Source organism: Danio rerio, chromosome 12, assembly GCF_049306965.1.
Source record: "Danio rerio strain Tuebingen ecotype United States chromosome 12, GRCz12tu, whole genome shotgun sequence".
Lineage (NCBI taxonomy): Eukaryota > Metazoa > Chordata > Actinopteri > Cypriniformes > Danionidae > Danio > Danio rerio.
Window position 1 is genome coordinate 46,803,290 of NC_133187.1, and position 27,740 is coordinate 46,831,029.

A 27,740-nucleotide genomic window follows, 5' to 3' on the forward strand; every position below is an offset into this window, starting at 1 on the left:
TGGTGCCAAAAGAACTGCACCAAGCAGAATTGTATTTCCACACAGGTTTCCTCAAGCACTCATAATTCATGCCAGCTGCAATGTGTTGAAAGCGCCAACAAGCCATAATGTAGATTGTTCAGAAAGCTGACCTAAAGATGGATTACTTTGGTTTGCTATGCATTTATGCATTGGATTCAGGAAACTGTTTGAACACAGAAAACACTGATTCAGTCCCACATACTCTAGTTCTGAAATGTCCTTGTACGTCCAATTATGATGAACAAATGCATTTTTTTTGTTAGTTAGAAATGCATTCCCACACAAGATTTACAGAAGATCCACAACTCATTTTAGTTTTTATTTCATTTTGACTTTTTGTTTTCAAATTCAGTTAGTTTAAATCAGTTTTTAGATGCAGATGTACTAGTTTATATTAGTTTCTATATTTTGAAATTGTTTTAGTTTAGTTTTTATTAGTTTCAGTTTTTGTTGTTGTTTTGTAAATAAGGATATTTATATACATTTATTAAGTTATATTAAAATATATTAAATATTTATATTTTTAAACATGTATACGGAGAACACATGACCACTATCAGCTACCATCTACCAATACTCAAAATCAAATACAACGGCCCACAAGACAGCAACCTTAAGTACAATACGTGTGCAAGGCCGCTTCTGAGGTTAAATACACAGTAGTGATGGTAAGTTCGGATCTTGAACGCAAACCTGATCTTTTGTGTCAATCCTCCCATGACTCAACATACCAAAAATATGTAGTCAGCAATCATTATTTCAGTCAGTTAAAACATCGACATGATCTAAAAATTTCTAACAATTTTGCAACCCAACTACAGAATATGACGAGAAACAATCTATACTGTAGTTCACATTTATCACACAGTTGAACTAATGAGACATTACTTTGGCTGTTAAGATTTATAAATAATATAAATGAACCATTTTAACAGCTATACTTGTATAAAAGTTTAATTAAGATGATTAAGTGTGTGTATAATTGATAAGCAAGTCTTTAAGGGCAGTACTGTTTTCATTAGAACTGAACATTGCCTGCAGAATTGCATTTCCCCACAGGTTCTCCCAAATATCTGCAACTCATTGCATTTATATTCTTTTTGAAGTTGCCCTAAATATGTATATATTGTATGTATATAAAAGATGCAAGAAAGTATTTCAGCATTGCTTCAGTCCCATGCAATGTTATAAAAGTTTGGGATTTTTTCAATAATTTTAGTTTTTATTTCATTTTGGCTTTTTGTTTTCAAATTCAGTTAGTTTTAATCAGTTTTTAGAGGCAGATGTACTAGTTTATATTAGTTTCTATATTTTGAAATTGTTTTAGTTTAGTTTAGCATTTACAGGAACAATACCATGGAGCATTCTCCATTGAATATCTCCAACCCGTTTTGTCAATGGTGTGTTTATACAGACAGCTTCTTATAGGCTGTCTGGACTCTGTATAGCTGGTTGGTTTTCGGTTTTGTTCTCCCCCCTGCTCTTTAGCGGGATCGGGTGCGGCGGGTAGAAAACAGGGCATCTCGGGCAGCGGGACAACAATTGCTGAATGTAAGCGGGAGCGGTCGGGTTCGGCCTAAAACCTGGCGGGTGCGGGCAGGAGTGGGATTCAAAATTTAGTCCTGCGCAGATCTCTAGTACAGACCCCTGATCAGATAAAGATGGCTACACTAGTTGATCTTTGAGAACATGATTGCACCAAGCAGAAGCACCAACACACCATAATGTACATAGTTCAGAAAGTTACCCAAAAGGTGGAACGCCTTGCTACTCTGTTGCATTCGTGCACGAGACAAAAACACCTATTTAAACCAAGAATACACAGTCCCACATACTGCTTGGCTCTCAATCAGACTGCAATACTAGGTCTAATTAGGATTGATAAGTGCTTCTTTGGTTGGTTAGCAAGACTTTAAGACCGGTGCTCTTTTTTTTATATTGACTTTTATCACCTTGGACTCAACATAAGAAATTTGCTAGAGGCCCTCTAAATACCGCTCGTTTAGTGATGCCAAAAGCCTTCTACTTTCAAGAGCACCTCTTTAATCTAACAATTGAATCGGCTCCAAATCGGGGCAGGAACATTAAGCAATGACGAACCCTTTTTAAAGAGAAGAAAAAGATCAAACGTAGAATACGAAGCAAGTCTGGAAGCAGAAAGAAAAAGGCTGAAGAGATGATATTAAATCATTGTTTGCACGCGTAACAGTGGAGTATTTACAGTCAGAGTCAATCAATGACAAAGCAGCTCGTTCCCACAGCAGGACATCATGCAAATCAGCCTGAAGTCTCACTTTAGGATATTCAGCACATTTGGCTTTCTCCCACCCAGCTAAGCGTAACGCACTGATTATTTCAGCATTTACATGCAAAACTATACAACATTAAGTGAGCCCCTTGTGAGGTCTGCAGTTTGGAGAAACGCTGGAATATTACGAGACTCAATCTAATGTTTGAGACTATCGTAAGGTTAAATTCTGCTCAATCCCTTGCATATTCATCCACATATTTCCCTGGAGATGCAAACAGTGGAACCCTGCCAGTATAGTGATTAAAAACAGCATTAATTACCTGCACGTCTACTGTATATATTTGAAGCACAATTAAGGTCACACAGCAAGAGAGTTTGATAAACAACTGATCCAGAGGATGATCAGAAGACTTGACAACATCATCATCATCATCATCGTGAGGATGATTAGAGATCCGCTCAACCACAAACTCAGAGAATCCTGGGACAATACACCACAGGCTGAGCAAAACAACATAGTTTGCATAAGGTAAACGCATTCGCTGATGCATCAATAATTAAATTGAGAATTGGTCAAGTCTCAGCCCTTATTTAAGTGTCTAACGGCTCACAAAATATGAGGAATCGTGTAACATTACTTCCGCAAACACCTTAGAGGCGCTTTTTTTTAGATATAAAGTAATATTTTAATGTATTCTCGAAGTAGTGCGAGGAGTTTTCAATTCCCCAGCTCCCCCTAAAAAAAGCATTGAGTGCAGAAACGGTTAACGTCTGTGTGGATACGCAACATTAGTCTCATTCCACACACTCAGAAGTGTCATTCCTGTGACAAAAGACTGTGTGACTGGAGGACGCAGGTGAATGTATTCATAATTACATCTGTTACATTACCGCTGGCATGATGTAGTAGTCTCTTCCAACACATTCAAAAATGCACAGAGGCGTCTGACTAAAAATATGCTACAGAATCAAAAGGAATGCTAGCAGTTGTGTATCTAAACTGCATGAATCACAGGCAAATGTGTGCCATGAATAAGTGAATGATCAAAAACAAAAAGACTTGCTTTAAAACATGATAAATTAGGCAGTATAAGACATAAAATAAACAGGAATTGTTTGTACATAATAAATACTAAATTAGATGATTCTAAACTGACTCTTTGAAATTTATTCTGATTCTGTATGCTGATTCATTCTTTGATTCATTTACTCTTTTCTTCTGATTCTTTTGAATTCTTTTTAATTCTGTATTCTAATTCATTTTTTAATTCGTTTACTATTTTTCTTTATGATTCTTTTGAATTATTTGTGATTCTGTATTGTGATTCATTATTTGATTCCTTTACTATTGTTTTTTCTGATTCTTTTTTGTGATTCATTCTTTCATTAATTTACTATTTTTATCACTTTCTGATTCTTTTGAATTCTTTCTGATTCTGTATTTCGATTTGTTCTTTGATTCATTTACCATTTTTCATTCTTTCTGATATTGTATTCTGAATTATTCTTTGATTGATTTATTATTTTTCTTTCTGATTCTTTTGAATTCTTTCTGATTCTGTATTCTGATTTTGTTTTTCATTAATTTACTATTTTTCTTTCTGATTCTTGTAAACTCTTTCTGATTTTGTATTCCGATTCATTCTTTGATTTATTTCCTATTTTTCTTTCTTTCTGATTCTTTTAAACTACTTATCATTCTGTTTTCCGATTCCTTCTTTGATTCATTTCCTATTTTTCTTTCTTTCTGATTCTTTTAAACTACTTATCATTCTGTTTTCCGATTCCTTCTTTGATTCATTTCCTATTTTTCTTTCTTTCTGATTCTTTTAAACTACTTATCATTCTGTTTTCCGATTCCTTCTTTGATTCATTTACTATTTTTTTCTGATTCTTTTAAATTCTTTCTGACTCTGTTTGTGATTCATTCTTTGATTCATTTACTATTTTTCTTTCTGATTCTTTTAGATTATTTCTGATTCTGTACTCATATTCTGTATTTCCTTAATTTACTATTTCAATTTCTTTCTGATTCTTTTAAATTCTTTCTGATTCTGTTTTCTAAATCATTTTTTGATTCGCTTAATATTTTTTCTTTACTATTTCTGATTCTTTTAGATTATTTATTTATGTTTTTCTGACTTTTTTTTATTCATTGTTTTTTATTCATTTTTATAATACATTTATAGAATTTTTTCTGATTCATTCTTTGATTTATGCATTCATAATTTTCCTTTATTTATTTTCTTTCTTTTGATTAATTCTTTCTGATTCTTTTTTGATTCATGCATTCATGTAGAATTTACATGAATATACAATTTACAATACATGTAGTAAATATACACATTAAAAAGTCTTGTCGCCTATCCAAGTTTTAGGAACAAAAATAATAACTTTTAGTTAATCATTTGGTATCAGAAGTGGCTTATATGAAAGGCAAAGGCCTCTAGATTACGCTGATTTTACCACAATAAAATATGATCATGCCTTGATTTTCAATTATTTCATTAGGACAGTAAGGTCTGACTTTGCTTAATAATAATTAATCAATAATTTTGATTAATAAAGTCATCTGGAATGGCAAAGAAAGAGTTCCCGCAGGACTCCCAGAGTTCATCAAGACTCTTTGGATTCATCTTCAATGCCTCCTCCTCCATCTTACCCCAGACATGCTCAATAACATTCATTTCTGGTGACTGGGCTGGCCAATCCTGGAGCACCTTGACCTTCTTTGCTTTCAGGAACTTTGATGTGAAGGCTGAAGTATGAGAAGGAGCGCTATCCTGCTGGAGAATTGTCCCTCTCCTCTGGTTTGTAATGTACTGTAATGGCAGCACAAATGTCTTGATACCTCAGGCTGTTGATGTTCATCCACTCTGCAGATCTCTCGCACGCCCCCATACTGAATGTAAACCTAAACCATATTTTTTCCTTCGCCAAAATTGACTGATTTCTGTGAGAATCTTGGGTCCATGCAGGTTCCAATAGGTCGTCAGCAGTATGTGTGATGATTGGGATGCAGTTCATAAGATGATTCATCAGAAATATCGACCTACTACTACTTTTTCAAATTATCAACTAGAAGTCAAGTTATTATTTGCTGCTCTTGCAACTGGGATCGACGACAAGACTTTTGCCACGTAGTGTACATAACAACGCAACATCACATAACATAATGCAAAGTAACACAACACATCTACAACGTTGCAACATCTACATATAATCATAAGCAGGCCTTCCAGAAATATGAGCTGCCTAGAACAAATGATCATTTTCTGAGCTAAATAATGGTTGGAACGCAGAAGCCGTCACCCCACACTAAAAACGAGTGGCCACATATTTGTCACCTGAAGCTTTGAAAATAATTACTTCTGACAGTGAGTGTTTCTCCGTGCATCTCTTTAAATGCTAATCACTGCAATCTGCACAAATATGCCGCACAATAACTCCGGCTTGCCTTTGTAGGAGAATTCAACTCATGTCCCCAAACGTCTCCGCTCTCTTTCGGGATCCGACATAATTGAGTTCCTCCCCACATTCCAGCACATTAAATCCTGCAGTGTGCCAGCTGCTCCACAGGGCTCAGTACAGCAGAGTCCACATATTCAGTCAGTCATATTCACTGAAACTGATGATCAATTGATTGATTGATTATTGTTCATAATGCGGTGTGCAATGGCTTTAGTGGCTCATTGTCAGACACATAGGCTAGTAAAAAAGCTAGCGGGATTGTGTTCAAATATAATAGAACCATTTCAGGATTAAAAGTAATGACTAGTATCAAAGTTCAATTGGGAAAACGTTTGTTCATGAGAGCAGATCACTTTCTTTACTGTAAGAGTGGGATACAAATGCAAAGGTTTTTTCTTTAATAATCATTTATTTATTTATTTTTTTTTTGCATTTCTATGCGTGTTCTTGAGAGTAGATTGTTTTTGTTAGTGTGTTATTAGTGGTATACTTAAATGCGCATAAAGAAATGAACCACGTGAGTTATTTTCTTTCTGATTCTTGCTTCTGAATCTTTCTGATTATGTCATTCTTTCTTATTCTTTCAGATGATCTTGCATTATTTCTAGTTGTTTTACTTTTATTTGTTCTCTCTTTCTATTTTTCCTATCACTGCTGATTTGTTATGCCATTCTTATTCTTTCTTTCTCTTTTTTCTGTCTTTCTTTTTCTGTCTTACACCCGATTCACTCAGGGCTTCAGCGTCAACGCTTGACAGAGGGCGTTTCTGAAGTTGGGGCAATCGCTATTGTCATAGCAGTGTCAGCCAATGAAATTAGTCCGCAATTGATGGGGCATGAAGGCTTTTGATTGGCTGACCCGTCCATTGGTGCTTCAAAAGTTGAGAAACTCCCAACTTCTGCAGTGTTCAGCAATGTCTGACAACACCAATTAAAAGTGAATTAAAGCGTTGATGCTGACGCCCTGTGTGAATCATTACAGCTGATTCGTTATGTCATTATTTCTGATTCTTTCAGATCCTCTTGCATTCTTTCTGATTCTTCATTCTTTTTTCTTTGTTTTTTCCGTTTACTTTCTTTCTAATACTTTCTCTTTCTTTCCGGTTCATTATTTCTGTAATTTTTTACTTTCTTTTTCTTTTTGGTTTATTCTTTGATTCATTCTTTTTTTTTTCAAGTTTTTTTTTTTCCAAGGTTTTTTTTTTCGCATTTATTCTTCAATTCTTTCATTCACTTTTTCTTTTTTCTCATCCTTATTTCTTTAAGTCTTCTTTTTTCCTAATGTATATATTTCTTTATGATTTATTCCACCTGATTCCATTTTCTGATTCATTATTTTTCTTTCTTTCTTTCTTTTGCACTTATACATCCTTTCACTTTGATTCATTCTTTGATCATTTTTGATTATTTTTCTACAAACTTGTTTAACAATTTTTTCCTTTCAGGTTTTTTTTTTAATTATTTCTGTTTTCATCCTTTGATTTTTACTTCCTTTTTTCCACAAGCATTTTCATATAATTATCTGAAAAAGTTATCCAGCATATATATATATATATATATATATATATATATATATATATATATATATATATATATATATATATATATATATAATTATTATTATTATTACTATTAAACTCAAGCATGTTCAATTCATTTTGTAATCATTTAATCATTTTCTTTTTATATTCAGCTCTGAAATTAATAATAATCTTTTATTTTATTATTATTATTATTATTATTATTAATATTATTATTATTATTATTATTATATTCATGCATTATTAACTAATGCATGTTTAAAATAACTCAATCATCAGCATGTCTACAGTACTTCACTTTTACTTACATTTTCCTTTATTTCTTTTTTCTCATTTTCTTTTTTATTTGGTTTTCTTTCGTTTTCTCTTTATATTTTTCTCTTTTTCTTTCTTTTTTACTTTCATTGACATTTTTCTTTTCAATTTCAATTTCATTTTCATCTTTCATTCGCTTTTTCCTTTTTACTTCAATTTAAATTTTCTTTTCTTGTTTCTTTTTCATTTTTACTTTAAATGTCATTTTCTCTTTATATCTTTCATTTTCTCGATTTCTTTTTTCTTTCACTTTCTTTTTACTTCCATTTACATTTTCTTTTCTTTTTTTCACTCTTGTTCTTATTTTCCTTTTTAATTTCTATTTTTTTACTTTTCTTGTTATATCTGTTTTTCTCTCTTGTCGCTTGATGCTTCAGTTGAGATGATAAAAAAAAACTTCACGGGTCCGTTAATCGCTCATCAATAAGATGAAAAGATCATCAAAATAACTCGATCATCAATGAATCATCTGTGTCTCTACATTAGTTCACTTTCATTTCTTTTTCTTTCATTCTATATCTAATTTTTTCTTTACAATTTTTTTCTTTTTCTCGCTTTTAGTTTCAGTCGAGATTACGTCAAACATCAAGCAAAAACAAAGCCCATTTTAGAGCACTTCACAAGATCTTTAATCAGTCATCAATAAGATGAATCTAACCAATCATCAAGGAATCGTAGGCATCTCTACAGCAGTTAGTTCTGATCACTGGAGTCTTGTTTCTCCAGTCCGGGCCCGGAAAGCTCCAGAAACAGCACTATAAATCACTGTCCCCATTAGTCCTGAGATAAACCCCACGCATCAGCAAACAGCTCTTCACATGCTCTCATTAGGGGAACCGTTGGTCGGTGGGCCGCTGTTTCTCCAGCAGTTTGACCTTTTGAGCAGGCAGTAATGTTCGAGTGGGCCGATCTCTGACAGCGGGACATTAGAGGAGCTGCTCTGAGTCACTGAGAGTCGGGACAGTTCACACTAAACATCCATCTGAACACTCACTTTAAACACACACACACACACACACACACACACACACACACACACACACACACACACACACACACACACACACACACACACTTTTCATGTTTTCTCTTGTTCATTCCTTTGGTTTGTATCATCACCACAGCCATATGCTTTCTGCAGCCCGAAACCAGTTAGTCACGGAAGCTAACCAGGGCTGAGCCTTATCAGTACCTGGATGGGAGACCACATGGGAAAACTAGATTGCTGTTGGAAGTGGTGTTAGTGCGGTTAGTGCGGAGTCCTAATGCCCTAGTAAAGTGAAGGGGACACGATACTGTCAGTGGGTGCCGTCTTTTGGATGAGAAAGACTCTCTGTGGTCATTGCACTCCATGGCACTTCTCGTAAAAGAGTGGGTGTATAACCTCGATGTCCTGGCCAAATTTCCACCATCGGCCCTTAACCATCATGGCCTCCCAATCATCCCCATCCACTGAATTGCCTCTATTACTGTCTCTCTGGTGTGTGGTGAGTGCACTAGTGCCGTTGTCCTGTGGCTGCCGTCGCATCATCCAAGTGGATGCTTCACACTGGTGGTGGAGTGGAGAGACCCCCTCATGATTGCGAAGCGCTTTGGATGTATGGCCATACACGATAAATGCACATTACATAACATTTTAATTTATTTCTCTGTTCTCTTTTGTTTTCATAGATTTTAATTTTCTTTTTTCATTTCCTATTTCCGTTCATCTTTCTATTTTAATCTTTCTTTCCTTCAATTAATTTCCCTATATTGATTATACATGAAATACATCTCTTTCTTTATCAATTCAAATGTCTTTCTTTTTTATTTCTGTCTCTCTTTCTTTTCTATCTCTTTACTTCCTTTTTTCTCTCTATCACATTCACTTGCATTTTTTTCTTTCCTTTTTCTTTTCAATTCTTTTTTCTTTTCTTTCACTTCCAATTCCATTTCTTTTTCATTTTCAATAATATTTAGCTTTCACTTACATTTCCTTCTTTCTTTCCTTCTTTCTTTCTTAATTTCTTTCTTTCTTTTTCAGTTTAATTTTCTTTTTCTTTTCTCTTTCACTTTTCAAATTTTTTTCACTTTCATTATCGTTTTTCATTTAATTTTTCCTTCACTTTTTCATGTATTTATTAGCATTTATTTCTTTCTTTTTTTAAAACTTTGACTTCCATTTGTATTTATTTATTTTTTATTTTATTTTTTCACTTTCATTTGCTTTTATTTCTTTATCTTTTTTCTTTTATTTCACTCACTTTGACTTTAATTTCCATGTTTTTTTTTTTCAATTTCATCTACATTTCTCCTTATTTATTTTCTTTCTTTTCACTTAAATTTTTTTCTTCATTTTTTGTTTCCATTTCTTTATTTCCTCTCTCTATTTGTTTATTTTTCTTTCTTTTTCTGTAATTTGTTTTCTTTTCCTTCCTTTTCAATTTAATTTCCATATTTTTGTCTATTTATCTCGCCTTTTCCTTCACTTAATTTTTTCTTTCACTTTCAGTTACATTCTGTCTTTCTTTCTGTCTTTAAATCAATCATTTTGATTGTTTTTCATTCGTCCACTTTTCCTTTTCCATTTATTACTGATGTATTCTCGAATATTTATTTAAAACTTTATTCTCCTAAGGGGAGAACTATTCCTATCTGTTCATCCATTCCTAATTTCCCTAAAAAAAAACATTCATACTTAAACAAGCATTATTACATCAGTGCATAAAACAACAATTAAAAGACTGATTTGACAATTGAAAGTAAAACACCAGACTCAAAATATCTGTGCACAAATATAAAACCACGAACACTTACAATAAAAGCCTAGTCACCAAGTCATGCGCAGAGACTTCAGTGTTTACTTTAGCAAACTGCAGTACGAGTCCCATTGATTTTCTGTACTAATCAACATGATGCCAGAGCTGATGTCAATACAGCTTAACTTGTGTTCAACCCGGAATATTCCAGTAATGAGAGGCATTGAGAGGAGAAACAGATCGACAGGACGGGAGAGACAGACAGATATGACAGCACGCCTCATCAGAGTTATCGATCGTTCCGTTACAGGACACATGGAGGGCTCGATGGGTCGCCTTCATCCTGACAGCTCAGCAATGGCTTCAATGACAGACTCTAATTATTAAACAGCAGCCAACAATGGAGGAACGGCCTTCAGAGTTCAACTCATTCCCGATTACACTTTGTCCTATAGCATGAAGCTTTATTTTCATTCATTCATTTTCCTTTAGCTTAGTCGCTGATATATCAGAGGCGATACAGTGGAATGAACCGCCAACTATTACGGCATACTCAACAGAAAAGCTTCCAGCTGCAACCCAGTACTAGGAAACACCCATACACTATGGTCAATTCAGTTTATTTAATTCACCCATGGCATACATGTTTGGACTGTGAGGGAAACCAGAGCACCCGGAGGAAACCCACACCAACACGGGGAGAACATGCAAACTCCACACTGAAATGACAACTGACTAACTACTGAGCCACCGTGTCACTCAACTCTAATTGCAATGCTGAATAAATTATGCAGAATACTGGAATGCTGTAATCTCATTATAGTCACTTAAGCATCACGCTCTAGAGCAGGGGTGTTCAAACTCAATCCTGGAGGGCCGGTGTCCAGCAAAGTTTAGTTCCAACCCCAAAAAGACACACCTGAGCTAGCTAATCACGCTCTTACTAAGCTTTCTAGAAGGTGTGTTGAGGCAAGTTTGAGCTAAAATCCGCAGTACACCGGCCCTCAAGGACCAAGTATGGACATTCCTGCACTAGAGGTTTGCTCAGTTTCTCTCACTGCTTGAATACGAGTTGACCGATGGTTTCTGAGCTGCTGAAACGTCTTCAGATTATTGCTGAAGCTGTGCTGAATTTATAGATTTAATTGAAAATAATTATTAGAATTAAACAAAAAGGGGGAGGTGATCACAAAAACTTTTAATGAAAACTTTTAATCGGAAATTCTGGGGGCCTTGAGTAAAAAAAATGTAAATCAAATGGAACTAATTTCAGTACATTAATGGTACTTCTTGATTTTACAGTGTAAAAAAAATGATTTCCAAGAGTTTTCTGTCTATTTACAGTTATTAATTGTATTATGGGACCTCAACTTCTGATTTTTCAGCTTTAGATGTGGAAAATTGACCTCTGCAGTTTATCAAAGTCATTATTTCATTTACATTTTAGTCATTTGAATCAATATACTGCAAAATACAAAAATTATATATATTATAAATATAATATATAAAAATAATAAAAATTAAATTTATTGTAATTAACATACACACGCACGCATGAACGAACGCACACACACACTCGCACACACACGCACACAAACACACACACACACACAAACACACTTGAGCACACACACTTGCGCGCACACACTTTTAAAATCAACAATTTCACAGTATAAATATGAATATTTATACTTATAATCAACATTAAAAATAGAAAATAAAGATGTCAACAAATATTAAAATAGCAATAAGTGTTACAAATATTTACAGATATATAAGAAATACTTATTTATACTTTTATAATCACCATTAAAATAAAAAAGACATTAAAAACATTGACATATCAATAAGTATTATGAATACTTACAAATATATAAAAGATTATACTTTTACAATCCACAATACATATATAAAATAGACAATAACAAATATTAAAATGTAAATAAGTATTATAAGTATTTAAAAATGTATAAACATTTTTATTTTTACTTTTATAATCAACATTAAAAATAGAAAATAAAACATTAACAAATATTAACATGGCAATAAAGAATATATATATATATATATATATATATATATATATATATATATATATATATATATATATATATATATATTTAAAAATATATTAAAAATTCTTCTTTTATACTTTTATGATCAACATTAAATAGAAAATAAAGATTAACAAATATTATGTATATATTTATACTTTTACAAATCAACATTAAAAACTGAAATTAAATTAAAGACAAATAAGAAACCACATATTTACATTAAAAATGTCTTAAAAATATTTTTAATTAAAAAAAAAAGATGTACATGTATATGTATTTATGTATGTATTATATTATTTTTGCATCAAACGCCAAATCCCAAATTATCAATTATGCGAGAAGCTTGTAATGTAGCATCTATGGGGGACAGGACAGTAAACTTGATATTATTCTCTCTTCAGGCTGCCGTCATCAGTCTCATGCTAATTCTATCCTTTTTTTAAGTCTTGATAACACCATCATGGAGTTTTTCTTTTATTATTTCAGTAAATAGGATTGCAAAAATATGATTTGCTGTATTCACTGCGCTCTAAGTTTGCCAAACTATGACGACTTCTGCAGCTGAGAAACACGGAAATGTGGAAAGGGTCAAAAGAAGTGAAGGGAAGAAAGCTCTGAGCTCAGCCTCTTGTTTGGTCTGGTGGTCTATTTTAGGTGGGCATTAAGCCAGTCTCCAGCAGAGATGATTGGATGTTGAAGCCAGAGGACTTTATGAAGGAGTGATGCCGGCGGTGGAGTGTCCGCTGGTCATTCATGATCTCTGCTGTCAGATCAGATCTCATGTTCATCTGCAGGCCGCAGGCTTCCGTCAACATACTAAACACATGTACAACAAACACATGTGCGTATCGGCAAGGTCAAATCCTGCTCCTGAACACTATATACAGTAATGAAGGTCAAAAGCACACCACCATCATGGCTATTGTGGCCACAACCTAATGCAGAATCCAATATAATGCAGTGTTAACGTCAGTCCGTGGAGTGTTTGTATATGTATCTACAATATATATTAGGGGTGTAACGATACACTCAGCTCACGATACGATGTGTATCACGCTATAATGTTCACGATTCGATATGTATCACGATATTTGGAATAAAAATTGAAAATTAAACTAAAATGCAAATTTTACCAAGTAAAAAAATTTTTATGTATTTCTTGTTTCAACTTGTTAAACTGAACCTTCTTTAAGAAAATAAATGAAACAGGCCTGTCTCTGGAAAATAAAACAATTTAAAAACTTCTTAAAAATATTATTGAAATGAAAGAGACAAAATTAAGGAACAATTTAAGTAAAGGTGCAAAAAAAATAAGCTTTCTATTCAATTGAATTTAACAGTAGGAGCTTAAGGCTTTGCTTGTTCACTTGCGCTTTTTGTGTGTGCAAAAAAAAAATTAACATTTCCAGGTATTTAATTCATATTTAATTAAATTCATTTAGAAATATCTGTAATTACAATTGTGACTATAGTCAAAACTCATTTAGAGATATCTGCAAATATTTTTCAATGGAAGTCAATGGAGGAATATGACTAGTCATAATATATTTGCAGATATCTCCAATCTGATTTCGTACTAGTACAATTGTAATTGCAGATATCTCTAATTGTCATTCTGACTAGTCGAATTATAATTATGACTAGTCAAAATATAATTAGAGATGTCTCTAAATATATTTATGGATAGTCAGAACAAAGGTTTAAATGCTAAAACGGCTTGCCATAAGCGCGCGTCTATCAAAGTCCGCCCTCTGTAGTAACAACTCTCGGTCAGCTCACGTCATGTGTGATTTTGCGGCAGGAACATTATATGAAGACAGAATGATATTTTAGGGTGAATTGTACCTTATAAATACAGTATGTGACTCTTTCAACCCCATTAGGAGGTATTCATGTCGCTGTGCAAAGTATGTAAATCACTGTGAAGACTTTAAAACTTAGGATGTTTGACCCAGTATGCGTGTCAAAAAGTGGACGAGTCTAAAGCGATGACTGTACAACCGAAATGTTGCAAGACGTCTGATTTTGAGAGGATGGGCCATCTTCTTTTTCAGCTCCACTCCTCTTGGTCTGCTAACATTACTGCTGCTGCAATCTGAACTTACGTGCGACAGCAGGTGGAACGTAGCTCACGTGCAAACAGCTCAACTAATAAGAGAAAACGGACGTCATATCGTAATCAAACCGTCATAACGCCACGATGCATATTGTGACATTTTTGCATCGCAATAAATCGTACAACGATAAATCGTTACACCCCTAATATATATACATACTATATCTAGTTTTATGCAAAAATTTTGACATCCTTTTTGAGCCAAAAGGCAAAGCTCTCAATTTACCGGTCAATCTACGTTCCTGCTCTCACCTATGCTCAAGAGCTTTGGGTCTTGATCGAAAGGACAAGATCTCAGATACAAGAGGCAAAAATTTTGACACCCCTCTGTGGCTCCATAATAGTGTGCTCTGTCTTTATAAGGGAAGATCACAGCGAAATGCCATTCGGTTTCTAAATAAAGCTAGACAATGTCATGCTTTTCAGACAGAAATACGTAGTGTAGCAGTATTGATATGTGTGAAATTACATTGAAACTGAAAAATAGGCTGTGCAAAGGTTAAGGCACCCTCTCTTTTGTGTGAATTTTAAAACCTGTAGTCACTTAATGCTGATTGAGTACAGCACAACATTGATTTGAGTGACTTGATGAACTCTGTGGGGGTCCGGTTTGGGGACCACAGGATCTCATCTGTTATTTGCAGACGATGTTGTTCTGTTGGCTTCATCGAACATAGGCCTTCAGCATGCACTGGGGCGGTTTGCTGCCGAGAGAATCAGCACCTCCAAGTCCGAGGTCATGGTGCTCCACTGGAAAAAGGTGGTTTGCCATCTCCAGGTTTAAGGGAAGTCCTTACCCCAGGTGTAGGAGTTCATGCATCTATACATTAGATACACCCCTAAACTAAACTTCTCTGACCACATTTCTAGAACAGCTCGATCGTGCAGATTCGCACTCTATAACATCAGAAAGGTCCGACCCTTCTTATCTGAACATGCAGCTCAACTCCTTGTTCAAGCTCTTGTTCTCTCCAGACTGGACTATTGCATCTCTCTACTAGCGGGGCTTCCAGCTAACTTTATCAAGTCTCTTCAGCTGCTTCAGAACGCAGCAGCACGAGTGGCCTTTAATGAACCTAAAGGCTCACTGAATACAAACCCAACAGATCACTCAGATCATTAGGATCATATAAACTAGAAATTCCAAGAGTTCAGTCAAAGCAGGGAGAATCTGCCTTCAGCCACTATGCTCCTCGCTGCTGGAATCAGCTTCCAGAAATGATCAGATGCGCTCCAACATTAGGCACATTCAAATCAAGACTGAAAACACATCTGTTTAGCTGTGTCTTTATTGTATGAGCACTGTGCTACGTCCGACAGATTGCACTATTATGTTTTTCATTTTCTTTTTCATTCTTTTACAACCTATTTTAACTCATTTTAATTTGTTTTTATCGGTTTTTAATAATTTTTATTGTCTGCATTTTATGTTCCTAAACTTGTCTTTTATTACTGTTTATGTAAAGCACTTTGAATTGCCACTGTGTATGAAATGTGCTATATAAATAAACTTGCCTTGCCTTGCCTTGCCTTGCCTAAAAGAGCACATGTCACTCCGCTGCTCATCCGTTTGCACTGGCTGCCAGTTGCTGCTCGCATCAAATTCAAAGCTCTGATGTTTGCTTACAAAGCAACTTCTGGCTTTGCTCCGTCTTATCTGCTCTCACTTCTGCAGATCTATGTGCCCTCCAGAAACTTGCGTTCTGTGAATGAACGTCGCCTCGTGGTTCCATCCCAAAGAGGGAAGCAATCACTTTCCTGAACTCTCGCATTCAATCTGCCCATTTGGTGGAATGAACTCCCTAACTGCATCAGAACGGCAGAGTCACTCGCTGTCTTCAAGAAACGACTAAAAACTCAACTATTTAGTCTCCACTTTCCTTCCTAATCTGCAATTGCCTCTAGATATACCACTAACTGTACTCAAAAAATAATAATTTACTAATGCTTTCCTTCTTAGACGTTACAGACCTGAAACTTGCCAACAGCACCTATTCATTGTTGCTCATATAGTTGTGTAAATTGCTTCCTTGTCCTTATTTGTAAGTCCCTTTGGATAAAAGCGTCTGCTAAATGACTAAATGTAAAATGTAATGTATCTTGGGGTTTTGTGCATGAAAGAGGGAAGGATGGAGCGTGAGATTGACAGGCAGATTGGTGCAGCGGCAGCAGTAATGCAGTTGCAGTATCGGTCTGTTGTGGTAAAGAATGAGCTGAGTCGAGAGGCAAAGCTCTCGATTTACCGGTCAATCTACGTTCCTAATCTCACCTATGCTCATGAGGTTTGGGTTTTGTTGTGTGTTCTGGTATCTTGTCTTGTGTCCTGTGTTCAGTGTCATATTGAGATCAAACATTTCTTGCTTTGTTCTGTGTCCTGCAGGCTCTCCTATCGCACAGGCCAGGACACGGCGAACTGTGACACGTGCCGGAACAGCGCATGCATCATTTACAGGTCAGTGACAGTGGCTGGACTTTATTCAAAGCTGCGGGAAGTGTGCAGCTACAACACAGAGCTAATGAAGACCAACATCAGCCTGCAGAACAAACCACTGTTGACCAATGACTGACTTAATTAACCCTTGCCTAGTTTACAGAATAACCCAGTTAAGCCTTCAACACTGCACATTAAGCTGAATACTAGTATCTTGCAAAAAAAGTAGAAAAATATTATGCACATTATTAGGTATTTTAGGTGTAAACCCAAAACTATGGCAAAAGAATCAACCTACTGGTGTGTTACTTCAGGGGAAAACAGACAACCCACTGAAGTAAAAATGCTCAGAATGCCGGCCGGCTATATGCAACATCACATCTGGATGATTTATTTTTTATTTCATGCTTTCTCCAATGGTTTATAATAATCAACACAGATGAGAAAACATCCTTGAAGAAGCGTACGTCCTTGAAGTACATGCCAAAATGACTTGAGATAAGCTTGATCCGCTGCAAAGTTTTCCGAAAGCCTTAAAATACATAAATGCATAAATGCATAAAACGACCTTGAGAAGCAGCGCAGATGATACGGTTCCTCATATCAGCCGTCACTGTTTATAGTGTTTAGAAACTACACACAAAAATTATTTAGGTTTCAAATGCCAACAAATAAATAAAGACAATACTTATTTGTATTGAAATAAGATGTGTATTAATTAATAATAATAATAATAATAATAATAATAATAATAATAATAATAATAATAATAATAATAATAATTCATTCATACGTTCTCTTTTCAGCTTAATCCCTTTAATAATGACAGGTCGCCACAACGGAATGAACCGCCGACTTATCCAGCATATGTTTTACACAGCGGATGCCCTTCCAGCCACAATCCAACACTGGGAAACACCCATACATACTCCCTCACACACATACACTATGGCCAATTGAGCTTATTCAGCTCACCTATAGCGCATGTGTTTGGACTGTAGGGGAAACCCACAACAACATGGGGAGAACATGCAAACTCCACACAGAAATGCCAACTGACCCAGCTGAGGCTTGACCAGCAATCGTGCTACTAAAACAACAATGACAATACTACTACTACTAATGATAATAACAATAATAGTAATTATAATAATAAATAAATGAATAATATAAAAGCCTATAATAATACAATAAAAATAATATAATATAAAAACAAAAAAACAATAATAATATGAAAAAGTAATAATAATAAAATAATAATAATAATAATAATAATAAACAAACACTATAAAACATAATAATAATAACGATAATATTAATAATTATAATGATAATGATAATAATAATAATAATAATAATAGTAATAATTATAATAACGCTCACAATAATTTATTATAACAAAACTATTAAAACATAAAATAATGATAATAGCAATAAAATAAAAACTATAAAAACATTACATAATAATAATAATAAAATAAAACGATTTAAAAACATTAAATAATAATAATAACAATAATAATAATAATAATAATAATAATAATAATAATAATAATAATAATAAAAATAATAATAACAACAACAACAATAAAATAAAAACACAAAACAAAAAAGCAATATTATTCATTTAAGAAATAAGAAATTAGAAATAACTGTTTTATTGGTGCCTTTCTAAATGTCATAGGTTTCCTTAAATAAACATGTTCTATACAAGATCTATGCAAATAAAAAAATTAAAAAAACGTCTGAATGGACATCATAAATAGAAAAAAAACTAATAAAAGCAAACACAGCAAGAGAGTGAGATTCAGCAAGTCTTCAGTGGCAGATCTATAGTGTGTGTGTAAAGGTCCTTGTTCAGAGGTCATCAAAATGCTCTGATGGCTCAATTGTGTGCATGACGAGTTCTGGGTACTTGACAGGTTTTAATGGCCATCCCAGCTTGTGTCTCAAAAGTAATATTGCTTTTAAAGTCGCCCAGATTGAGCTGTTTCTGGAGAACGAGCCATTTAACATGCAAACCTGACAGAAGAGAAACACTCCATCTGCTTTATTTGAATGCGGAGAAACATCAACATGAACGGCGTCTCGTTGGATGGATAAAGAGAGAGAACCAAAGATCCATCCACATGAAGACGAGCGACAGACACAATCAAATTCAGAAGATTAAACTCAATCTACTTACACACAAAGCCCAGTGAAAACACTCCACACTAGAGGAGAGCAGAGGAGTTTCTCTGGAGTAGACAGATAACAGACACCCAGTATTATACTAGACATTCAATCGGTTCATATCAGGATAAATATAATAATAATAATAATAATAATAATAATAATAATAATAATAATAATTATTATTATTATTATTATTATTATTATTATTATTATTATTATTATTATTATTATTATATAATATTAATAAAATTAAATAAAAAACAAATAATAATTATTATAATAATTATAATAAACTTTAAATAAATAAATACATTTATAAAAAACTAATAAATAAATAGAATAAAAAATTATAAATAAAATTAATTAATTAATACATGTAAAATTATACTTTAAATAAATAAATACATAAATAAAATTAACATTTTTTCAATAAATTTAAATAATTTATGGATTATACAGACTGATTGATTGAACTTTTAAAAAGATGTTGCCGTAATATACAGATTTTAAATAAATAAATAAAAATACTTCAAGCTGTATATTATCAAATATATTTGATGTAGCTGTTTAAAAGTAAAAAAAAAAAAAAAAACATTATAAAAGTAAATGTTGTATACTATTAAACGAGTAATAAAAAAATAAAGCAAATGAAAGCAATGACAGCTAAAATTAAATAACTTTTCTATATCTCCGACTTATTAGCACTTTCAGTAGGATGTTCCCAAAATATATAGAAGTGAAATAAATGAAAACAATGACTATGTGCAGTAAACTATTATACAAATAACGAGGAAAATAACGACAAATCAACAACAGCTAAAATTAAATAACTTTGCTACACCAACGACTTAAGAATAACACTTTTATAAAGATGTTGTCAAAATATATAGACAGTAAATAAATTAAACAATTACTATATGCAGTATACCATTACAAAAGTAAAACTAAAAATGACAAATCAACAACAGCTAAAATTAAATAACTTTGCTACGCCACCGACCTAAAAATAGCACTTTCATTAAGATGTTGCCAGAATATATAGAAAATAAGTAAATTAAACAATTACTATATGCAGTATACTGTACCATTATACAATCAACAATGAAAACAACGACAAATCAACAACAGCTAAAATTAAATAACTTTGCTATGCCACTGACTTAAGAATAGCACTTTCATTAAGATGTTGTCAAAATATATAGACAATAAATAAATTAAACAATTACCATTTGCTGTATACCATTATACAAGATGAAAATAACGACAAAACAACAACAGCTAAAATTAAATTACTTTGCTACGCCACCGACTAAAGAAAAGCACTTTCATTAAGATGTTGCCAGAATATATAGACAATAAATAAATGAAAACAATTACTATATGCTGTGTACCATTATGCAAGTAACAATAAAAATAACGACAAATAAAAAACAGCTAAAACTAAATAATTTTACTACGCCACTAACCTAAAAAGCACTTTCATTAAGATGTTGCCAGAATATAGGATAATAAATAAATGAAAACAATTACTATATGCTGTGGACCATTATGAAAGTGACGTTAAAAATAACGACAAATCAACAACAACTAAAATTAAATAACTTTGTTACGCCACCAACTTAAGAATAACACTTTCATTAAGATGTTGCCACTTGCCAGAATATAAACAATAAATAAATTAAACAATTACTATGTGCAGTATACCATTACACAAGTAACGATGAAAATAACGACAAATCAACAACAGCTAAAATTAAATAACTTTGCTATGCCACCGACTTAAAAAAAGCACTTTAGGTGCTAAATAGCATTAGGATGTTGCAATTTAAACAATTATGCAATGTATACCAATTAGGGGTGTCACGATTTCGATTTTTAATTTTTAATCGAAATCGACCGAATTTCGATTTTTAATCGAAATTTGTAATTTTTAATCGAATCGATTAAATTCGAATTGAATCGATTTTTAATCGAATTTTTAATTTTTAATCGAAATCGATCGAAATTTATCCTCAATTTCGATTATCGAATCAAAAAATTGAATCGTCGATGCTGCCACGCCCCCATGTCACGTCAGCTTGGCTTGCCAAGCGGGAAAAAACAGGCTTGTTGAAGTGCTTGTTAAACTGCAGAAGCTGGAGACCCGTCGACAGAACTTAAACCCTCTCCTCTCCTCGTAAGCGTTTTGGACGTTTGTGTTGTCGACAAAAAACACAGTTTTGCAAGCTCTGCTATGTACGTATTACGTACGGTTCGTCCGATAGACAACACCGGCATCGCGATCCTCCGCCTGCCTCCGTTGCAAATCCTCTCGCGAAAAGTACACACTCAAGCCCTGTTTACACTGTCTTTGTTTTTAAATGGCATTTTAGAACGACAACGATTTGACATCCACAGTGGCGTGTAGCATTTCTGAGCAGCCCTCCTTCCTCTCTACCTCTGAAAATGCACATCACGTGACCACACAGACGCAGACGCACACAGCCATATGCGCTCCAGACAGCAGGTCCAGGCAATCAGAGGGCTGCTTCAATCTTTCACTCACTTGTACTTAGTCATTTTAGCGAACACCTCAGATACTGTTGGCTGGTTCCTGTTGGTTGTGCAACTTTTTTACCGACGCCATTATAACGACACAGATCACTGCCTATTCACGAGTCCCGACAGAAAAAGTGATTGACAGGTGGTAATTATGTGTGTATCTTGCCTTTATTCATTTACCGTATGATTTGTTTATCGGTAAAACAAAGACCATGCAGGTCTGGTAGTTTAAACGGTAGGCTACAAATAATTAATTGGTCATTAATTAATTATTCATAATTGAAAATCGAATCAAATCGTGCCTTTAGAATCGAAAATGTAATCGAATCGAGGATTTGGAGGATCGTGACACCCATAATACCAATACACAAATAACGACAAAAATAACATGAAATCAATGACAGATAAAATCAAATAAACTGATAAATTCGGCACTTTCATTAAAACGTTGCTAGAACATGTAGACGCTAAATTAATAAAAACAATTACTACATGCAGCATATTGTCAAATACATATTACATAATTACACAATCATAATCAAGTGATTTTCTGCATTCATCTACTGAACATTCCTTTAATGTTGTTCGTATAAAACCTACACAGAAAGATTTCAATTAATTCAGTGTTTGTTCTGGGGGTGATGGCTGAACCCAGAGATCACGCTCCCATAAAAGAGCATTTAGGAGCTTTCAATTTATTTGAAGTCGAGCTGCTCCGAGCTAAAAAAAAATAAAAATAAAAATTAAAAAAGCACCTCTTCCTCTGCGCTTTGTTCTCTTGCTAACCATGTCGATGTGTTTCATCACAGTAGAGCGCGTTTCCTAATGTGGCGTCCGGACGGGATTCACATCTCACAGGGTCTATTTGGTTGAGAGATAACAGTTAATAGACTGGCTTTAAAGAGACGACAGAACATAAACCCTGATCCGCCGGCCCTTATGTTCTTAAGACGAACATTACTGTTATTATTACTGCAGAAACTCAGGGTTAGTGAATTGAATCAACCAGATGAGTATTGAAGACATTGGCTGCATCTCAATCGGTACCCTAGCTCCCTAGGTTGTTTGCATGAACTCGGGCACTAGTAAGGGCACTGATGAGCTTTGGTTACAACACATTGTGACACACTGAGTGTGACATGAGAAAGTCCTCATTGTAAATTATCAAAAGTGGAGTTTATAAACAACAGCAGATCTAATATTAGTCATATATTAACTTGACAGTTTTTTTAAAGTACAAAATAGCTAAATACTCACTCACCGGCCACTTTATTAGGTACACCTGTCCAACTGCTTGTTAACGCAAATTTTTAATCAGCCAATCACATGGCAGCATCTCAATGCATTTAGGCCTGTAGACATGGTCAAGATGATCTGCTGCAGTTCAAAGCGATCATCAGAATGGGGAAGAAAGGGGATTTAAGTCATTTTGATTGTGGCATGGTTGTTGGTGAAAGACGGGCTGGTCTGAATATTTCAGAAACTGCTAATCTAATCGGATTTTCACGCACAACCATCTCTAGGGTTTACAGTGAATGGTCTGAAAAAGAGAAAATATCCAGTTGTAGTTCTGTGGGCGCAAATGCCTTGTTGATGCCAGAGGTCAGAGGAGAATGGCCAGGCTAGTTCCAGCTGATAAAGGATCAAATAGCCATTCATTACAACCAAGGTCTGCAGAAGAGCATCTGACAACACGTCCAACCTTGAGGCGGATGGGCTACAGCAGCAGAAGACCACACCGGGTGCCAGTCCTGCCAGCTAAGAACAGGAAACTGAGGCTACAATTCACACAGGCTCACCAAAACTGGACAATAGAAGATTGGAGAAACGTTGCCTGCTCTGATGAGTCTCCATTTCTGCTGCCACATTCAGATGGTCGGGTCAGAATTTGGCATCAACAACATGAAAGTATGGATCCATCCTGCCTTGTATCAACAGTTTAGGCTGCTGCTGGTGGTGGTGTAATGGTGTGTGGGGGATTTTTTCTTGACAGACACTGAGCCCATTAGTACCAGCTGAGCATCATGTCATCGCCACAGCCTACCTGAGAATTGTTGATGTTGTCCATCCCTTTATGACCACAGTGTACTCATCTTCTGATGGCTACTTCCAGCAGGATAACGCACCATGTCATAAAGCGTGAATCATCTCAGACTGCTTTCTTGAACATGACAATGAGTTCACTCTACTCAAATGGCCTCCACAGTCACCAGAGCTCAATCCAATAGAGCACCTTTGGGATGTGGTGGAACGGGAGATTCACATCATGGATGTGCAGCCGATAAATCTACAGCAACTGTGTGGTGATATCATGTCAATATTGACCAAAATCTCTGAGGAATATTTCCAGTACTTTGTTGAATCCTTGCCACGAAGGATTAAGACCCTGTAGTAGTAAGTTGTACCTAATAAAGTGGCCGGTGAGTGTATATTGACTGTTTTATTTTCCGGCAACATTTCACCCATTAAACAATTATAAATACTTTCTAGATTCTTACTGACACTGTAAAGATGCCTTAACTTTGAACTCCAGAATGCATTACTTCCTCACCTTTATAAACAAGCAATGTTCAGCCACTTATAACTTAGCAGCCACAATGCGATGCCCTAGCAATCACTCTCAAAACTCCACTTTTGATTGTTTTGGCATGAGAAATGCAGTGCTAACAATGTCTTACACTACAATCCAAACACAAATTATTCACAGAGAGACACGTGGGGTTTTTTCTCTCACGATCAGCACATGTGCAGTGCAAGTGAAACAGTATCAAACACACACATACAGCAGTGGTCTGTAAATTCCAATAGAGCGGTGCTGAAGGCGGAAGAGTTGATTATATTGCAGAGATGTTGAATCTCTCAGTGGAGACACATGGAGATCTTTCTCTCTTTTTGCTGGAGTAATGATGTTCTCCACACTCACCATCGCTTCATATTGAGCCATGGTTGCTATAGATACTACAGCGATACCACGCTCAATCCAGAGGGAGCGCATTGTGTGTGTGTGTGTGTGTGTGTGTGTGTGTGTGTACTTTCCAGAGATACGGTTTAATCTCTAGATAGAGCAAAGCAAAGTATGATGGACAGCTACATTAATACCTCACAGAGGAAGAAATGAGTGAGTACAAAATATAGTTACAAATAAGTGTATTTATCACAGGTTGTGTTATTAAAATTGTCTTATACTTGTTGAAAGTGTTTAAAAAATAATAAACTAAAATAAAGTGCTAATATTAAATTATTATTCAACATCTAAAAAAAGAAAATATATGCTAAAATAATAAAAGGCTTAAATTAATTTAAACACTTAAAAATAAAAACATAAAAATAATAATAAAAAGCTAAAATCAATTTAAACTTATATAAAAAAATAATTTAAAAAATATATTTAGCTAAAATTTATTTAATCATCTAAAAAAGAAATATATATTTGTTAAAAAATAATAAAGAGCTACATATTTATTTAAACATCTAAAAAACATACAAAAAATTAGAGCTAAAATTAATTTATACATCTAAAAAAAATAATGAAAAAATAAAGAGCTAAAATTGATTCAAACATCTAAAAAATTATAATAATCATAATAAAGAGCTAAAATTAATTTAAACATCTAAAAAAAATTAAAAATGAAAAATAATAAAGAACTAAAATTAATTTAAACATCTAAAAAACAAAAAATCTAATAAAAATAAAAGCTAAAATTAATTTAAACATCTAAAAAAATATAAAAAAATGTAAATAATAAAGAGCTCAAATTTGTTTAAATATCTAAAAAAATAATTTAAAAAAGAGCTAAAAATAATTTAAACACCTAAAAAAAAAACAAAAAAAAAGAAAGAAAATAGGAGCTCAAATTAATTTAATGTGTAAGAGGGCGGGGCCGCAGGTTTCAAATCTCCCGGGTTTGCCCGTGCACATGAATAACTTGGTTTCGTTAGTACGTCATGGCGAAACACCTAATGACTCGTTATCAAGGCGACTCGTTTGAAGCACTATGAGTTGACTCTTTTATAGATGAATCAACAGTTTTAAACACTGTACACTTACAGATTTAAGCCTTAGCTGGATACTTCACTTCACTTCGAGCTGTGTTTCACACTACATGGAGGGGAATTTTCAAAAACCCATAATATGGGCTCTTTAAGACCCTGCAGACAAACTGAATGCTCATCCAAAACTGTTATCCCTCTGCTAATGATCCAGTCTTCATCTGGACCTGTGCTCTTTTCAGATTCACTGACAAACATGACAGACAGCAGAGAAGTGTTTTTTTTCCTGATCTCTCAGCGGTCGAGACTCAACCTCAAACCAGCAGACGAGAAAGAGGCATCTGCTGATAATGAGAAACACATTGACTTTCACAGGGCTGTCAGTCTGTTATGTCTGGCACCGATGAGTTTTACACTCAAATATATAACACACACACACACACACACACACACACACACACACACACACACATCCCTTCCAGTTCCCAACAGACGCCAGCCAACATTATGCTGACAAATAAACACACTAAAGGCCGATAAACAGAGGCCGAGGATGAGCAATCAAATACTTTTTGAAATAAATACATTAATAAAATATCAGATTCACATATAACCAATTTTAAATATAGCAATAATATATTCATTCTTTATTAATGATAATAATAATAATGGCTATTTATTATTCTAATTATTATTAATGATAATATTTATTTATAATAAAGTATAATTAAAAATTGTATAATTATTATTAGTAGTATTATTATTAATGTATTATTTTTTTTCATGCTTAAGAATATAGATAATTAAATAAATAAATAAAAATTATTATAAATATATATTATATTATTTATATTTATTATTGTTAATAATAATAATAATAATAATAATAATAATAATAAATTTCATATTTATATATTTTTAATAAAGTAAAATTATTATTGATAATTTGTGTTAATATTATTTTTATTTATTAGTTTTTTATCATTAATTTTATTTTTACTATCTTTATTACTATTATTTTTTGTAATACTACTAGTATTTTTTAAATATATATGATAAATATTAATAATAAATAACATTGTTTAAAAAATATAATAATATATAATAATATGTTTAAATGATAAATATGACATAAAAAAAATATGAAAGTTTACATAATATATGCATTAATATCTTGGAACAACACAGTCTTGGTACACACATCGATTTTTTATTTATTTTTTTTTTTTTGGGCAAACACTAATTAGTGACTAGCTCATCATCACGTATATCCAAGTACAAACAGAGTCGACTAATTAAGCTAACACATTTTTTTTTAAAGCTAAGCAAAAAAGTTTCCAACATCCACAAGAGGCAACAAGGCTCAGCAAAGTTGTTAGAACCTAAAATATTCCTGCATCCATATATTTATAAATGTATATGCTGAGAAATGCAAATGAGATGGCACTAATAAACCGCTCCATCTCTAGATTTATTAAAACAGACAGCTGAAACTTATTTCCAGGAATCATGTGCTAATAAACTAAGCCCAAGCATGCATTTATTTCAAGATTAACACGGATATTTTACACTAACTCTGCATTTTGCATTAAATATGTACCAAGCAAGGATGAACTGAGAAACCAAATATAGAGAGCACCTAAATAAAAAGCAACATCGCTTAATTATTTAAAAGCAGAAAAATCTCAGTAAATATTTGACATGTCAACGCAACAATAAAAAAGTTGATGTAAAAAAAAAGCATTGCATTGTGGGAATTTTCAAACACGTTTTGCACTCCTTATGAATAATGTGCTGATAACTGAAGACATTAAACATGGCTGCGCTTCTTGTCTTGAGATTTTCTGACATCCAAAAAACTTGAAAGTGGGTCAAGAAAAACAAGTTCTGAGGCTTAATAAATAAGAGAGATGCGCAGGAAAACTGACACCAGCGAGCTGAAGATGTGGGCGGATTGTTTTACACTTTCTTCTGGTTTCATTACCACTCCGAGACGAGAAAAAAAGACTTGTTCTGTCTGAGAATGTGATGAATATCGATGGGATTTTGACTGAAGTTTTTTTGAAGAGCTCTGTTTTTTTATTTGTTTGTTCA

The 27,740-nt window shown here is 33.7% G+C and overlaps 2 protein-coding genes and 1 long non-coding RNA gene across 5 annotated transcripts in view; 1 reads left to right on the forward strand and 2 right to left on the reverse strand.

The window, feature by feature from the left end:
* dock1 (dedicator of cytokinesis 1) overlaps window positions 1-27,740 on the reverse strand; it is a 525,870-nt gene that overhangs the window by 298,669 nt on the left and 199,461 nt on the right.
* Window positions 1-27,740, forward strand: part of insyn2a (inhibitory synaptic factor 2A) — a 75,102-nt gene that overhangs the window by 33,326 nt on the left and 14,036 nt on the right. Inside the window, exon 3 of the mRNA XM_002664032.8 lies at window positions 16,890-16,961. Coding sequence (XP_002664078.2) covers window positions 16,890-16,961 — 72 coding nt within the window. The remainder of the gene's footprint in view (window positions 1-16,889; window positions 16,962-27,740) is intronic.
* LOC141376878 (uncharacterized) lies at window positions 1,357-6,991 on the reverse strand. The gene is made up of 3 exons (XR_012388222.1): window positions 4,038-6,991; window positions 1,667-3,960; window positions 1,357-1,597 (listed from the first exon to the last, which is right to left on the reverse strand). It is a non-coding gene; the product is annotated as an uncharacterized lncRNA (long non-coding RNA).